The sequence below is a fragment of the Balaenoptera physalus genome (assembly GCF_965194825.1).
Source record: "Balaenoptera physalus genome assembly, chromosome: 15".
Classification (NCBI taxonomy): domain Eukaryota; kingdom Metazoa; phylum Chordata; class Mammalia; order Artiodactyla; family Balaenopteridae; genus Balaenoptera; species Balaenoptera physalus.
In genome coordinates this window covers 77,514,141-77,531,210 of record NC_138894.1, presented here as the reverse complement: position 1 = coordinate 77,531,210, position 17,070 = coordinate 77,514,141, and the positions used below count along the sequence as shown (strand labels likewise).

The following is a 17,070-nucleotide window of genomic DNA, read 5'->3' as shown; positions in this document are numbered from 1 at the left end:
AAAAGATTTTGTTTTGTTTGATCAGCTCCTGGGTGTTCTACAGTCCTGTGACTTGTTTCAGAGAGCAGAGTACCAGGAAGATGGCAGTAACGGCTTTTCATAATATACTGCTCTTGGCTCTCCCAGAACTGGGCACTGGGCAATATTTATTGTTCTCACAGTAACTGGATCACACTTACATTAGCTTGTAAGGTGGTTGTTTCATACTCAAAAACATCTTCCCATAGAAAGAGAGTTAATGTATGCTGTTAATTTTCCAGGCTAATTCCACAAGAACTTAATAACCCACACTTAATACACCTAAACTTTAGTATATGAACAAACCATAAGCTCTTATAAAAACTCATATTTTCTAACATGGCTTCTGAGGAGAATATTTCCTATTGTTTTAACATCAGAATTGGTCTCCCAGTTCTGGCAGTGGGCATTTAAAATTTTTTTCTGTAACAGGTTTAAAGAAGGTGAGGGAGGAAATGTCCCATATTTTAACCCAGGCTAATTCTCTGGCTTATGTGCTCTTAATCCCCTGCTCTCCCAACTTCTTGGTCGCAGTAGCAGTTATCCCCTCCCTTATAAATGCAAACCTCAGACACCTAGCACGGGCCTGACACTCAGCAGGGGTAACCAGCTTGGGTTTAGCTACTGATAAACTTAAAAAAATTACTGATGTAATTTTGACCCCATGGGGCTATAGCCTAGACCTATTATCTCTCAGGGATAGTTCTTTTAAGTGGGATTGCCTACTCAGTGCATATGCTTATTTAAACTATTGCTACTGGCAAACTGTCTTCCTAAAGGGTGTCTTTCCAGCAGTGAATGAGTGTCTTTTTTTCCACATCTATGAAAAAGGTTTGTTATTTATATAATTGAGGCTGTCTGTGACAGCAGCAAAGACCTCCCAGCTGGCTGGGAAATGTCTGGAGAGAGCCAGGAAAGGAGGCTGGCCTGGGGTATTGTTATGGTTGGGAGGTAGGGCCAGGATGAGGGTACCCAGCACACACAGTAAGAACCTCCCACCAAAGGAGAGAGCACCCAGGGTTTTTTGTTTTTGTTTTTTTAAAGTCAGCTGCCCAGATGTGGAGCAAAGGGGAAAAAAGGCATGAGGCTTAAAAGCTCAAACAGCAAAAAAGGGAGTCAGATTCCTTATCACAAAAAATGTCTGGCTTTAGGCCAAGCAGCTTATTGATCGCTCTTTATGAGTCTTTATGGTACCTTTGCTCTCTCTCCCATCTCTTGTGTGACAGCCGATTCCCACTGACTTTCTCGTGGTATCCTACTCCCAAGCCATAGACAGGCACACACGTTTGTACTTGTGTCTCTTCTCACAGGTGGTGGAGACATGAACCAGGACCTAGAGGAGTTAGGGGTCAGAACTATATCTTGCCCCTGATTCCTCAGCCCCTAGGGAAGGTTAAAGCTGGAGGTCACAACTAAAGGAGAGAGATTTGGTAGAGGGCCCTGAGGCCCGAAGCAAACTCATTCCCCTCCCCCGCCCTCCAGACTCCTCACCCCAGCTAGACATGGGGCAAGGATCCAGGCAGGTGTTGGACTCTTGACTGCTCCAGGATTTTGGCACTCCTACATCTCCCTACCACTTGTACACTTGGAAAAATTAATTTAAAAAAGAAAACTCCGATCCCTCCTCCAGCCCCGCCCCGCCCCCCCGTGCCCCGCCCCCAGTCAGACCGCCCACAAACCACCACCGCCTCCCCGGGACTCTCCGCGCTGCTGGTGACGGGGCCCGTGGCCGTGGCTGCTTTTGCTCTGGGCGCCCGGATCTGGGGCCGCCGCCGCTGCCGGTACAGAGATGCAGGGAATCCACTCTACAGCAATGCCCTATACCAGCCCCGGAGGGCCCCAAGGAAGAGTGAGGCATGGCCTGTGGAGGGGAAGGTGCTGGACATCCCCAGCAAGAATCAGAAGGGCCAAAGCTTCTATTCGATCTCTTTCCCCCGGCCCCCCACCCCCAAGCGGCATCTGGCTCCCAAATCTTGCCCCAGCCCCAGGCCCAGTCACCCCATCTCTGCAATTGGAGTCTCTCCTGGACCAGGCTCCTCTGGGCAGCCAAGGCCAAGAGGGTTCCTTGAAGTGAGGAGAGGAATCAGAACCCCCAGAAACCCAGAGAGGACCCCCCCCCCCAGCGGCTGCGTAAAGATATGACTTATTCCAAGAGCATCACGGAGTCCAGCAGTTCATCCTGAGACCCACCCCCCCCCCCCCCACCTCTCATTTCTATGAGGCTGGACCTCTCCCTTGCCCCCAGAACACCCAGTAAAGGCTCATGAAGAAAGCAAAAAAGGAAAAAAGAAAAAAAACTCCATTTGCCTCTGGGTAGGTCTTATTCACAACGCGATTATCTTCTTTGGCCTCACAATTGCCTGTGATTTGAGTAGGCAGGCAGTACAGCTGAGAAAACGGTCAAGAAGCTGTGGCATACCTAAGGTTGCAGGGCCAGTCTAGGACTAGGACCTGCATTTTCTTACTACTGCAGTGCCCTTTCCCGAGTTAACCTCAGGCCAGTGGGATAAGATTCTGCCAAATGTTATCCAGCTTGTTTTCGAAAGGATTTTAATTCTCAGTAAGAACACTATGAATTTTTCGTTGGCAATGCGACACACACACAAAAACGCCCAGGAAATAGTGCCTCTCAAGGGACTCCTCAAAAGTTTAATTGTGCTTCTGTGCTCTTAACTTTCACTCCCCCCAACCCCTGCCTTCCGTACCATTTTCCTCTGCTCTCCTTTTCCTCTTTCTGTAAGTATGTGATTGCAAGTGGTGATGGTGGGATTGTCCTAGGTTTCAGCCCTACTGAAACCGCTACAGAAGACAATTCCTCGATGGATATATTCTAGAGAACATAGGGGCCGAATGCACAAAGTATCAATAGGAGCTCAAAAATGAATGGATGACGAGTAGATGGATACAGTATACTTTAGTTCAAACTTTCCAAGCGATCCTACTATTCTATCCGCTCCATGAGGAAAGGACAACGCTTGTATCCTCAGCGCTAGCACAGTGATTGGCACAGAGTAGGCACTCAATTATATTTGATGAATATGATTTTGAGGAATATTTATTTGATGAATGAAGAATCAATCATCAGGGTCAGTAAGTGACGAATCACAAGTTGGTGCAGCTCTTAAATCTTCCAGCCTCCGTTAATACCCCCGGGCCTTCGTGGGGATTACCCCAATTGCAGGAGAAAGGAATAAAGCACCAAGCTGGGATATAGCTTTCGGAACACGAGTGGGCGGAGCCTGAGGGGATGCGCGCGCAACCACGCCAGCTGCGGATTAGGTGACTGTTTTTCCCTGGCAACGGCTTGTTGTTAGCAACGGCTTGTTGTTAGCAACAAGGCGGTAGTCCGGCTGCGGTCCAGGCAGAGCTGCCTGGGGGCGGGAGGCACCTGCCATGAATCCGCCGGGATCCCTGGGGGTCCTGGAGGAGAAGGAGGAGGAGCATTTAGCCACCCCGGTTATCGGGCCCTCGATACATTCTGATAACCCTCAGGAGAGGATCCAGGCCCGGCGCCTCCGCATCGCGGCGCGCCTGGAAGCTCGGAGGCGGTGAGCTGGGTTTGGGCGGGTCCCGCCAAGGAGCGCCCAGGGTGCGGTGACGCGGTGCGGGGATGAGGGGGTGGCTTCTCCGGGCCGGAGCCCCCTGCGGTGAGGGGGCGGCGTGCCCTACGTATGAGCCGGCCTTGTTTCTTGATAAGATAGAAAACATTTCTACCAGAAGGTTCAAACAAAGCATGGGATATTAAAACATTGAACACACTAGTAAAGTCAAAGACGGAAATCATAATCCCTCCAGCATGTTCATTGAGAGCCTGCTGCGCCAGGCACTGTGGGCCATACGCTGAAGAGGCGGGCTCCACGACCTGCCCGCCGAGGTCTTTCTTTCCTCCTTGCCTCCCAGCCTGCCTTCCTTCCACAAGTAGTTATGGAGTGGACCTCGGCTATCACTTCTGCTGGTCTCAGTGGCTTATCTGGGTGTGTGACACAAACCCCTTTTCCTGCAGGCTCTGAGGCTGATAACCACGCCGTTCTCAGGCCGGGGTTGCCGCACCTGTCTGTTCACAGACGGAGTGGCCTTGTCTTAAGAGGGTACAAAGGGGAACCTGCGTGACCCCCTGAACACCCTCTCAGTGTGACAGCACTTATACCTTGTCCTGCTGGTCAGGGTCAGCTGCCCTGCCAAGATGGTGCTTCTCTTCTTGTCTGCTGGCCTTTGGACACAAGGGCCCTAAAGTGATGTGGCTGGGTTCCAATAAAACTTTACTAAAGAACACTGAAATCTGAATTTCATATAATGTTCATGTGTCACAAATATCCCTCGTATTTAGATCTTTTTTTCCTAAATTAATAAATTTCATATTTTAGAGCAGTTTTAGGTTCACAGAAAAATCGAGTGGAAAGTACAGAGATTTCCCATATACCCCCTAGCCCTAACACATGTATAACCTCCTCCACTATCAACCTTCCCCACCAGAGTGGTACATTTGCTACAATTGATGGAACTTGATAGATATATAATGACACGTTTCCACCATTACAGTATTGTACAGAATAGTTTCAGTGCCCTAAAAACCCTCTGCGCTCTGCCTATTCATCTTGATCTTTAAAAAAAAAAATTTGAAAATGTAAAAATCATTCTTCACTTGTGCGCCATACAAAAACAGGTGGGTCAGATTTGACCCATAGGCCAGTGTTTGCCAACCCTGATGTAATAGATCAATGTGCTGTTCTGTGGGATATTCAGATGGTCCTGATCTATTCAGACTATATTTTGACAGATCAGGAGAGTTAACATGGCTCTGTGAGTGAGAGGCCTATGTGAGTATACATTATCTGTTCCATGTAAATGTGAACTTCCTGATCCTTTTTCCTGATTGAGGTAGAAAATAATGCATTTGGCCCAATCAGTGGCTACATTCCATGTACCTAAGGCCACAGTAACCTGCTCTAGCAAAGACACCCGACCTGCATGTCAGCTGCGATTAGGACTGCTGCTTGGGTGAGCTTGCAGTAATTGACAGTTATTATCTTGGATCCATCCAGTTTTTGCAGGGACCAGACCAGTGAATTAAATGGAGATTTGATAGGCACCACCACTCCCAAATCCTTGAGATCCTTAAGGGTGACACTAATCCCCACCATCCCCCCCGGTTGACAATAGTGCTTTTTTATGCACTCGGGTGAAGTTTCGGCGTGTCCATTTGACCTTCCACATGGTGATAGCTCTTACCCACAGGCCAAGGACCTAGTGTGAGAATTTCTCAAATTTCTAAGTATGTTAAGTTCACTCTGGTTGCTCTTTGGGGAATGGTTTGGAGGAGCCAGAAGTGAAAGTAAGGAGTCCAGTTAGGAAGCAGTTGTATTTGTCCAGGTGAGAGATGAAGTTGCTCTGAACTAGTTAGTGGCAGTGGTTTGAAGAGAAAGCAGATGCACTCCAGACATATTTTGGAATTGAAATTGACTGGATTTACTGATTGGACATGCTGATGAAAGGCAGGGGAGAAGCTAGAATGGCTTGAACAGCTGGGTAGATAGATGGTAGTACCTTTTACTGAGATGGTAAAGACAGTGATGGGGGCAGTAAGGCAGGAGGTGAAAATCAAAGGTTTGGTTTTGTCCATATTAAGGGAAGTCGAATTTTGTAAGACATTAAAATTGAGATGTCCACTAGGCAGTTGGATATGGGTCTTAAACTCAGAAGAGATCTGGATTAGAGGTACCAGTGCAAAGAGTCAGCAGCGTTATGATTGTATTTTAAACCATAGGAATGAATTAAATTACACTGGGAAAGAGGATTAAAACGGATGAGAAAAGCATTCATGGCTAAGTCTTAAGGAAGCCCAGCATTTAGAAGTTGATGGAAGAGGAAACGCTGACAAGGAGAATAAGATAGAATGGCCAGTTGAGGCTGGTGGAAAAACAAACAAGTGAGGTGCAGTAGCGTACCTAATGAATTTTTTTTTTTTATTCACGTTCTTTTTTATTTATTTATTTATTTATTTATGACTGTGTTGGGTCTTCGTTTCTGTGCGAGGGTTTTCTCTAGTTGTGGCAAGTGGGGACCACTCTTCATCGCGGTGCGCGGGCCTCTCACCATCGCGGCCTCTCTTGTTGCGGAGCACAGGCTCCAGACGCGCAGGCTCAGTAATTGTGGCTCACGGGCCCAGTTGCTCCGTGGCATGTGGGATCTTCCCAGACCAGGGCTCGAACCCGTGTCCCCTGCATTGGCAGGCAGATTCTCAACCACTGCGCCACCAGGGAAGCCCCGTACCTAATGAATTTGACGCCTGGAGCAGGTAATTTCTAAAACATAGATAATAACAATAGCCTGAAAAGAAAAGCAGAAAGTGAACATTTTCTTTTATTGAACTTTGTTATATTACCATGCCGGTAATTTTTAAAAAATAAAAATAAAATTTACAATGCAAAATGAGAAAGAAGTAATGGATGAATACTTTTATATATGTTTTTAAAAATTATTTATTTATTTTTGGCTGCGTTGGGTCTTCGTTGCGGTGGGCAGGCTTCTCATTGCGGTGGCTTCTCTTGCTGCAGAGCTCGGGCTCTAGGCGCGTGGGCTTCAGTAGTTGTGGCTTGTGGGCTCTAGAGCACAGGCTCAGTAGTTGTGGCACACGGGCTTAGTTGCTCCGTGGCATGTGAGATCGTCCCGGATCAGGGCTCGAACCCGTGTCCCCTGCGTTGGCAGGTGGATTCTTAACCACTGCCCCACGAGGGAAGTCCCAATGAATACTTTTAAATTACATGTGGGGAATTCCCTGGTGGTCCAGTGGTTAGGACTCTGCGCTTTCACTGCCGAGGGCCTGGGTTCGATCCCTGGTTGGGGAACTAAGATCCCACAACATGGCCAAAAGAAAAATTACATGTGTTTTGGGGAAAAAAAGGAAGAAAAAAGCATATGAAGAAATGTTCCCAAAGGAGTGAATTCGCAAGACTTAGAGAACGAGTTGTGTATAGAATGACAGAATAGAAGTAACTCAGGTTCAGTTTCTTCATGTTTCTAATAACTGGGCTAGTGTTGTTTATGTCAAATCCCTAATCTGCTGGGATATATAGTACCTGGGGGGTTGTGGACGTGCCCTGCGCTGAAGTGAGCTGGGACAGTTCTGAACCATTTCAAATGTGCTCTCAAAACACATGCACGTAGCTGAGTCTGTGTGTCAGAGACCAACTGTATAATTGCAAGTTCTACAAATTAACTTCCTTCTTCAAGGATAAGAAATAGAAAGGTGCTATATTGACGCTTACATATATATTTTTAAAAAACAACAGTAGGGATTTCCCTGGTGGCACAGTGGTTAAGAATCCGCCTGCCAATGCAGGGGACACGGGTTCGATCCCTGGTCCGGGAAGATCCCACATGCGGCAGAGCAACTAAGCCCGTGCGCCACAACTACTGGGCCTGTGCTCTAGAGCCCACGTGCTGCAACTACTGAGCCCACATGCCACAACTACTGAAGCCCGCACTCCTAAAGCCTGTGCCCTGCAACAAGAGAAACCACTGCTCGCCACAACTAGAGAAAGCCCGAGTGCAGCAACTAAGACCCAACGCAGCCAAAAATAAATAAAAAACTTTTAAAAACCCACATAAATTAAAAAAAAAAAGATTTAAAAATCAACAGTACTGCAGCAATTTTTTGGAACTTAGATTAACAAAAGATTTTTCAGAAAGGAGTGTTTTACGAATTGTTTTGTTGCTGGCACAGGGTGATAATAAAAAACAGACTGACTTTAGTCAGTCGTGTTGTTTTAAAATTAGCCTTGGGCTCCTTGATTGCCTATGGTGCCCACCGCCCTAACTGCCTAGGCCTTGGTGGGTCAATGAGGTGTAGTTTTAGAGGGGAAGCTGTTAACAGAATCAAATGTCATATGAAGATAAAGAATAAGATTAATGGCTAAAGCACCCAAAACTCTCAATCTCTAGTTTTTCAGTTGACATTTCAAATTCCTGAGAGATGTCACTTCTGAGTCAAGGTGGTGGATAGAACACATGCATTTACCTAGGATCTCTATCAAAAATGAGATTTCAAGGGATTAAGTAAAAATGATATAAACCCACAAAGTCAAGCAAAACAGGGGGACTCAATAGCAACAACATTTTGGAAGCTGGGACGTATATAGACAGATGGTAAATGGCTTAGCAGATTCAAGAATATGGAAATATAAACTAATAGTGAGGAAAACTGAGAGCCCCCTTGATTTCCTCTGCAATAAATCTCCAAAAGGCAGCATCAGGTTTATCTGGATAGGGGTGAAGAGGGAACTAAAATAAGGAGAATTGATTGGAAAATTAATAGATGTCAAGAACCTTTCTCCCACTTTGCACAGTTGACCGGAGGTTTGGAGAAAGTAAAATGGAGGATGCATGATTTGGGGGATGCTGGCAGAGAGGAGGCAAGGACATGGTACTAAAAGCAAGGGGATTCCACGGACACGTGCACACTGGAGCTGAGCGCCTCCACCTCCCCGTTCCTGGAATGCGGGCAGGACCTGCCCGTTGCAGGCAGGAGACTGGAGAAATCTCTCTGCAGAATCTGACCAGCCCAGAAGGAGGGACTTAAAGACACTGAAATCAAGTTTGCCCAGGAAATGGTTCAGGTAGATTGTCCTGCACTGAAGTTCACAGCAGTTATACCACACCCTTGCACTCAGCACTTTCATAAGATTTTTCGTCTTAGCATGGAAAGGTAGCCAAGGATTTCGAGATGTCTGAAGAAAGTCTTTACGGTGAAAGGTAGACACCAAAATGAATAAACAGAAAAAAGCAACTTAGAGGAAATTGAGACCATGTAGGAAGAAAACAACAAAACACAACGAAAAGACTATCTTTAAGTACACTTGAAACTTATATAATGTCATATACCAATTTTACTTCAATTAAAAAAGAAAGACAGGGACTTCTGTGGCAGTCCAGTGGTTAAGACTCCACGCTTCCAATGCAGGGTTCGATCCCTGGTCAGGGAACTAAGATCTCGCATGCTGTGCAGCACCACCAAAAAATTTAAAAAAAGAGAAAAGAAAGAAAAAAGGAAAAAATGACAGTCATTAAGATCCTCAGAAGAAGATATACAGATCACCAACAAACACATGAAAGAATGCTCAACAGCGCTAATCATTAGAGAAATGCAAATCAAAACTACAATGAGGTATCACCTCACACCAGTCAGAATGGCCGTCATCAAAAAATCTACAAACAATAAATGCTGGAGAGGGTGTGGAGAAAAGGGAACCCTCTTGCACTGTTGGTGGGAATGTAAATTGATACAGCCACTATGGAGAACAGTATGGAGGTTCCTTAAAAAACTAAAAATAGAACTACCATACCACCCAGCAATCCCACTACTGGGCATACACCCTGAGAAAACCATAATTCAAAAAGAGTCATGTACCACAATGTTCATTGCAGCTCTATTTACAACAGCCAGGACATGGAAGCAACCTAAGTGTCCATCGACAGATGAATGGATAAAGAAGATGTGGCCTATATATACAATGGAATATTACTCAGCCATAAAAAGAAATGAAACTGAGTTATTTGTAGTGAGGTGGATGGACCTTGAGTCTGTCATACAGAGTGAAGTAAGTCAGAAAGAGAAAACCAAATACTGTATGCTAACACATATGTATGGAATCTTAAAAAAAAAAAAAATGGTTCTGAAGAACCTAGGAGCAGGACAGGAATAAAGATGCCGGCGTAGATAATGGACTTGAGGACATGGGGAGGGGGAAGGGTAAGCTGGGACGAAGTGAGAGAGTGGCATTGACATATATACACTACCAAATGTGAAATAGCTAGCTAGTGGGAAGCAGCTGCATAGCACAGGAAGATCAGCTTGGTGCTTTGTGACCACTTAGAGGGGTGGGACAGGGAGAGAGGGAGGGAGATGCAAGAGGCAGAGGATATGGGGATATATGTATATGTATAGCTGATTCACTTTGTTATACAGCAGAAACTAACACAACAATGTAAAGCAATTATACTCCAATAAAGATGTTAAAAAAGAATCCGCCTGTTAATGCAGTAGACACAGGTTCGATCCCTGGTCCGGGAAGATCCCACATGCCGTGGAGCAACTAAGCCTGTGTGCCACAACTACTGAGCCTGTGCTCTAGAGCCCATGCATCACAACTACTGAAGCCTGCACACCTAGAGCCCGTGCTCCGCAACAAGAGAAGCCACCGGAATGAGAAGCCCGCGCACCGCAATGAAGACCCAACGCAGCCAAAAATAAATAAAATTAAAAAAAAAAAAGGATCCTCAGAGAAAAAAGAAAAGATAATTGCAAACATGAAACAAGAATAGGATGCTATTAAAATAATCTAGAGATCAAAACAGAGCTCTTGGAAATTAAAAATAAATTCGAAATGGGAAACAGTAGAAGGGTTGGGAAGTAAAGGTAATGGAATTGCCTGGGAGATAGAACGAAAAGGAAAAAAGATAGAAACTAGTAGAGAAAAAGATTTTTTAAAAATTAGAGGACTAGTCCAGGAGATCTAGTATCTCCTTTCTAGATCCAGAAAGAAAGGAGAGAGTAAACAGAAGGGTGGAAATGATCACTGAAAGAATTCAAGAACATTTCTCAGAACTGAAGATCATGAGTACCCTGGTTGAAAGGGACCACCTGCCAGCACAATGAATGAAAGTAGACCCACCCCAGGCACACCACTGAGCATGTTCAGAACACCAAGAACCAAAAGAAGTGTCCTACAAGCTTCCAGAGTGAACAACGATGCCAACAGTAATGACAACTCTCACGTACAAAGAAAGAATTAAGAAACAGGATGACATCTGGTTTCGTAAATAGCCACAGTGGACACCAGAAGACAATGAGCAATGCCCTCAAAGTTCTAAAGAAAAATGATTTTCAACCTGGAGCTCTAAACCCAGCCAAACAATCAATTACGTTTCAATTTTTTAAGTCCTGAGAAAGGTCTCTGACTTGTCTGGAGGTATGGTTATTCAAGATGGCAGCTCCCATTGAGACCATATGGGTGGCAGTGGTGGGGAAGCAGTTTCCCAAAAGAGGGATCCAGCTCAAACCTGAGGAGAGAGAAGTCTGGGATGGCAACTTTAGGGAATATGATAGGTCAGCACCGACCAAGAGAAATACAATACGTAAATTAGCATCCACATTAAAAAAATAGAACAGGTGAAATTAAATTTTGTAATTTATTTTGTTGAACTCACTATATAAAAATATTATTTTAACATGTAATCAGTATAAATCATATTGAGATATTTTGCATTTTTTTGTTGAAAGTCTTCAAAATCCATCTAGTTCATATTTTACACTCATAGCACATTTCAGTTTGGATCAGCCACATTTCAAGTGCTCAATAGCCACATGTGGTTAGTGGCTATTGGACAGTGCGGTGCTAGGCAGTCAGAAATGATAAGTAAAAGGCAGCAATGGGATTAAAGCTGAAACTAGATGATAAGAATGTGTAGCATAGTTATTTTTCTTTCTGAAGCACAGGTCTTTGCTCCCGGAAGTAGTTGGAAGGATTATTTAGACAGAGGTGGTAATTAATTGGTGGTCAAAGTAGAAAGTCAGGTGAATGAGTGTGTTTTGGATGGTAATGAGAACCATTAGCTTGGCAATATCTGAAGCCCTGAGTAGAATGAAACAAATCGTTTTCTCGGTAAGGGCAATGAGTAGGTTCAATAAGAGTATGGAAGTGAATGAAATGACAAGAAAAAAGAGTTTCAGTTGGACTGGGAGTGGGGTGAGGGGTGCTAACTCAATTCCAGCTCTCAAAAATGGTGTAGCACGATGTAGGGCTGTGCTGACCTTTAAACAAAGGGAAGGGAGATGGAAGTCAGGGAGAGAAAAAGTGAAGAAAGAATGAAGAGTCAAGAAAGGGATCTGCTTGTTTCACCATGGTTGAAGACATAAGATGATGGTTTCATTTTTCTTAAGGCAGAACTGGGAATCCTCATGGCCGCTGTGTGCCAGAGGAGAGAGCGGACCTCCACGATGTAAGTGGGGTGGGTATTGGTGGGGTCATTCCCCCATGCCTCCTCCAAAGAAGCCCAGAATCTGGAACCTTATCTTTCCCCCGTCATCTTTGGTCTTATTTTCTGATTAACACATACACACATATGTGCTATTTATAAAATTCATGCAATAGAAAAATGTAGAAACTATAAGTCCTCAGTAAAGTTCTCTTTCCTTAAATAATTACTGTCATCTGTTTGTCATAAATCCTTCCAAGGTTTTTCCTGTGCATATGTATATAAGCCTATTTTAAGAAGAAAATCTATATTATACTTTACATATTGTTCTACAGCTGGCTCTTTTTACTTACATATTGTGGACATCTTTCTGTGCTGCTAGATAGCACATCATTTTTTTTTTTAATAGGCTACAATATATTTTCTTGTGTTGTTGTCTCACAAGTTATTTAAACAGGCAACTATTAATATGTATGTAGAATGTTTCCACATTCCTGCTAGTAGAGAGAGTGCTGCAGTAATCATTCTTGTGCATATTTCTTTGTGAACTTGTGAAAGCTTTCTGTGGAAAGTTCGTAAAGGTTCAGTCAGACAGGAGGCCCGTGTAAGTTTTGGAGAAGTCTTGCCAAATTACCTTTTGGATGGGTTGTGACCTTTCACATTCCCAACCATGGAGTATGAACCAATGGTCACCCACACCCTCTGCCCCACCAGATACTATCAACTTTTAAATCTTTTCTCTTGATAGGAGAATGAGGATACCTCACAGGGTTTTCAGTTTCATTTCTCTGGTAATATGTGAAGTTGAACATATCTTCAAATGTCTATTTGCCGTTTGTATTTCTTCTGTAAACTGCTTGTTCACATCCTTTGCCAATTTTCCTATTTGGTATTTTGTCTTTTAAAAAAATTAATTTAACTTTTTAAAATTTAAGTATAGTTGATTTACAATGTTGTGTTAATGGTATTTTGTCTTTTCTGTACGGATTTGAAGGATCCCATTCTATTTTAGAGCAGAAGTTTGTCAAATATCTTTTACCAGTTTATCCCTTGACTTTCAAGGATAAAATGTTTAATTTTTTTTTGGCCACAACACGTGGCTTGTGGGATCTTAGTTCCCCCACCAGGGATTGAACCGCAGCCCAAGGCAGTGAAAGGGCTGAGTCTTAGTTCCCCCATCAGGGATTGAACCGCAGCCCAAGGCAGTGAAAGGGCTGAGTCCTAACCATTGGACCACCAGGGAACTCCCAAAATGTTTAAATTTTAGGAAGTAAAACCTTTCACTCTTTTTTTTTTCTAACTTTGATCTTACTCTAATAGAGGTTCTCGCCTGTATTTAATTCTAGTGTTTTTACGATTGTGTTTTTTTAGTATTCAAATTTTTATCCATATAGAACATATTTTTGTATATACTGTGATGTACTATGAAATTTTAAAATATAGACTCTAAGTACTAGAAGTAACTTCAGTTTCTCTACTGTTTTCCATCACAGGGAAGCGCTTGGAGAATATTTAGATGGGAAGGAGAGTGAGGAAGATCAAAGCAAGAGCTACAAACAGAAAGAAGAAAGCAGACTGGTAGGAACTGGGGAGTAAATGGGTCGCGAGTGTCCTGTAGGACTGGGGCTTTGCTCTTCCTGTGCTGTGCCTTTGGGGGGCTGCAATGCCAAGCCCCGCCCCTCCCCTCCCCTCCCCCTCCCTCCTGTCCTCTCCCCTCCCCCTTTCCCCTCTCCTTTCCTCAGGCTGCCTTCGCAGACTTCAAGACCATCTCACGTCCCAACTCTTCCACGAATTCCTCCTCGGTGCAGGTTGAACTCTTTAACTTCCCGTCTGTACCATTCATTTCATTTTAGATACTTTTCTGCCTTGTATGACTTTTCGAAGATGTGTGTGCGTGCGGTGTCCCCAGTGGAACTGTAAGTTCTAGAAGAGCGAGGGCCTCTTGGTGTAGCTGTGGAGTAGGGCAGAGCTTGTACCCAATAAACTCTAAAAGGAAGTCTTTGATCGCTCTCCCGTGGCGATGACAGGGCTCCTGAGACATGAATAAAGGACTTGGAGCGAGAGGCGCAGGACGGATAAACAGTAGTTCAAAGCAGCGCGCCGGAACTGGCACAGTGCCGCGTTTACTTAATTAATTGCACGCACAGTGACACCGTGGGCGTTGAGATATGGGAAAGAGCTCACCGAGACGGCCTGGTCAGGGAAGGTTCCACGGAGAAAAGTGGGATTTGAGCTGGGTCTTAGAAAAGTTAAATGGGATTTATAAAAGTGGAGAAGAGAGATCACTGCTAGCAGAAATTGAAGTGTATTTACTGGGAGAAAAAAATATTCAAATTACTGAAATATTATTATAGAGCATAGAGGTATCTAGCAATAATTGAATAACCTGTGCTGTACTGGATCAAGGATAAAATATTTTATTGTAGTGGAAAGAATATTGAACTATTATGGGTTCTTGTTCCAGATCACTTCTTTATACTTAAGGTACTTCATCTAAAGGTTGGTGATCTCTGAGTGTTTCTGTCTAGGATAAAAAGGGTATTATATGTAATCTTGAAAATACTGTTGTAGTAGATACTGCTATAATCCTGAAAATACTGATATACAGTTCAGTATATTTTCAATTTTAGAGTGTAAAATTGAGTGTAAAACCAGAGAGATAATGTTGTTTTCATCAGCAGCTTTCCCAGGTTCCTTTCACTTAGGACTTAAATCACGAAGAGTGTTGGCATTGAAGAGAAATGTATAAAGAAAATGCTACCTTTCTCAATATCAAGGTATTAACAACCAGTTCTGCCCTAAGACCTGGGCAGGAGGGGCCCCTGTCCTGCACCTTATCAATCATTTTTTTAAATGATAATTCTTTTTGTTTCCTGTTTAATCTTGGTCTACTCCAACTTTATAAAGATATTCTTCCATGTTTTCTTCTAGAAGCCTCATCGTTCTACTGTTTACATTTTGGTCTACAATCTAGACCAAAATGGATCTGGAATCCATTTTTGTGTGTGGTGTAAAAGTAGGGCTCAAGGTTCATTGTTTTCTAAACGGATCTTTAATTAACCCAGCACCATTTAGAGAGAAGATCATCCTTTCCCCTCTGCATTGCAATGCACCTTTGTTGCAAATCAGCTGAGCATACTTGTTTGTTTCTAGATTCTCTATTCTGTTCCATTGGTCAATTGTCTTTATGCCAATTCCACACTATTTTAATTACTGTAGCTGCATGACAGGCCTTGATATCTGGTAGGGTAAGTCCTCCAACTTTGTGCTTCTTCAAGATGGTCTTGGCTGTTCTTGACCCTTTGTATTTCCATATAAATTTTAGAATTAGCTTCTCAATTTTCACCAAAAAAAAGCAGCTGGGATTTTAATTGAGATTGGATTGAATCTATAGATAAATTTGGGAAAAAATTAATATCTTACCAATATAGAGATTTATAATCTGTGAGGATAAATTATCCCTCCTTTTATCTAAGTATTCTTTAATTTCACTCAGCAATGTTTTATACTTTTTCTTTTTTTAATAATTATTTATTTTTGGCTGCACTGGGTCTTCACTGCTGCGTGCAGGCTTTCTCTAGTTGCAGTGAGTAGGGGCTACTCTTCGTTGTGGTGCCTGGGCTTCTCATTGCGGTGACTTCTCGTTGCGGAGTACAGGCCCTAGGGAGTGCGGGCTTCAGTAGTTGTGGCACGAGGGCTCAGTAGTTGTGGCACATGGGCTTAGTTGCTCTGTGGCATGTGGGATCTTCCTGGACCAGAGATCGAACCCTTGTCCCTGTGTTGGCAGGCGGATTCTTTTTTTTTTTTTTAATCAGTCATCAGTTTTATACACATCACTGTATACATGTCAATCCCAATCGCCCAATTCAGCACACCACCATCCCCACCCCACCGCGGTTTTCCCCCCTTGGTGTCCATACGTTTGTTCTCTACATCTGTGTCTCAACTTCTGCCCTGCAACCCCGTTCATCTGTACCATTTTTCTAGGTTCCACATACATGCGTTAGTATACGATATTTGTTTTTCTCTTTCTGACTTACTTCACTCTGTACGACAGTCTCTAGATCCATCCACGTCTCAACAAATGACTCAATTTCGTTCCTTTTTATGGCTGAGTAATATTCCATTGTATATATGTACCACATCTGCTTTATCCATTCGTCTGTCAGTGGGCATTTAGGTTGCTTCCATGACCTGGCTATTGTAAATAGTGCTGCAATGAACATTGGGGTGCATGTGTATTTTTGAATTACGGTTTTCTCTGGGTATATGCCCAGCAGTGGGATTGCTGGGTCATATGATAATTCTATTTTTAGTCTTTTAAGGAACCTCCATATTGTTCTCCATAGTGGCTGTATCAATTTGCATTCCCACCAACAGTGCAAGAGGGTTCCCTTTTCTCCACACCCTCTCCAGCATTTGTTGTTTGTAGATTTTCTGATGATGTGGCAGGCAGATTCTTAACCACTGCACCACCAGGGAAGTCCCTATACTTCTTCTTGAAGTTATAATTGTTCATTGTTGATTATGTAAAAGTACAATTGGTTTTTATATATTGATCTGATATCCAGCAACCTGGTCAAATTCATTTGTTAATTCTAATAGTTTACCTGTAGGTTCTTTTTGTTTTGTTTTTTTTTTTACATATATAATCATCTGAAAATGACAGTTTTATCTTTTCCTGTTCAATTTTGATACCTTAAAAATTTTTTTCTTGCCTTATTGCACTAGATAGGCCCTCTAGCCCATTGAATAAAAGTGGTAATGAGGAGGGTCCTGTGTCTTGTTCTGGCCCTCTTCTGGATGCACCCCCCTCAAGTGGACTTGCCTCAAGTCTACTCAGAGCCCAAGTGCCCCCATTAGATCACTCTCTGAGTGTCACAGAACTCCAAATTCCCTGCCCAAATGGTTCTGAACCCACTTTCAAGGCCTGCTTGGGCCTCTTCCCAGGGTCTGCCCTGCTCAGGGCAGACAAGGCCTCAGGGATGACCAGGGGTTTAGATGGAGCTCGCACGTGTGGTCTGGGAAATTCCATGCCTGCATCTGAAGGACGGAGCTAGGAGTGTGAAGAGAATGGGG

General features: G+C 43.6%; 1 protein-coding gene across 4 annotated transcripts in view; it reads left to right on the top strand.

Annotated features, from left to right (window-relative positions):
• Positions 1–3,320: 3,320 nt before the first annotated feature.
• Positions 3,321–17,070, top strand: part of DRC1 (dynein regulatory complex subunit 1) — a 51,487-nt gene continuing 37,737 nt past the window's right edge. For 2 of the 4 annotated variants that reach the window (XM_082428017.1, XM_082428015.1), the window contains exons 1-2: positions 3,323–3,566; positions 13,485–13,569. In XM_082428017.1, the coding sequence (XP_082284143.1) occupies positions 3,412–3,566; positions 13,485–13,569 (240 nt within the window). In that variant the 5' untranslated portion in view covers positions 3,323–3,411. Of the gene's footprint in view, positions 3,567–13,484; positions 13,570–17,070 lie in introns of all 4 variants that reach the window. The other 2 variants (XM_082428016.1, XM_082428018.1) reach the window with 2 other exon arrangements.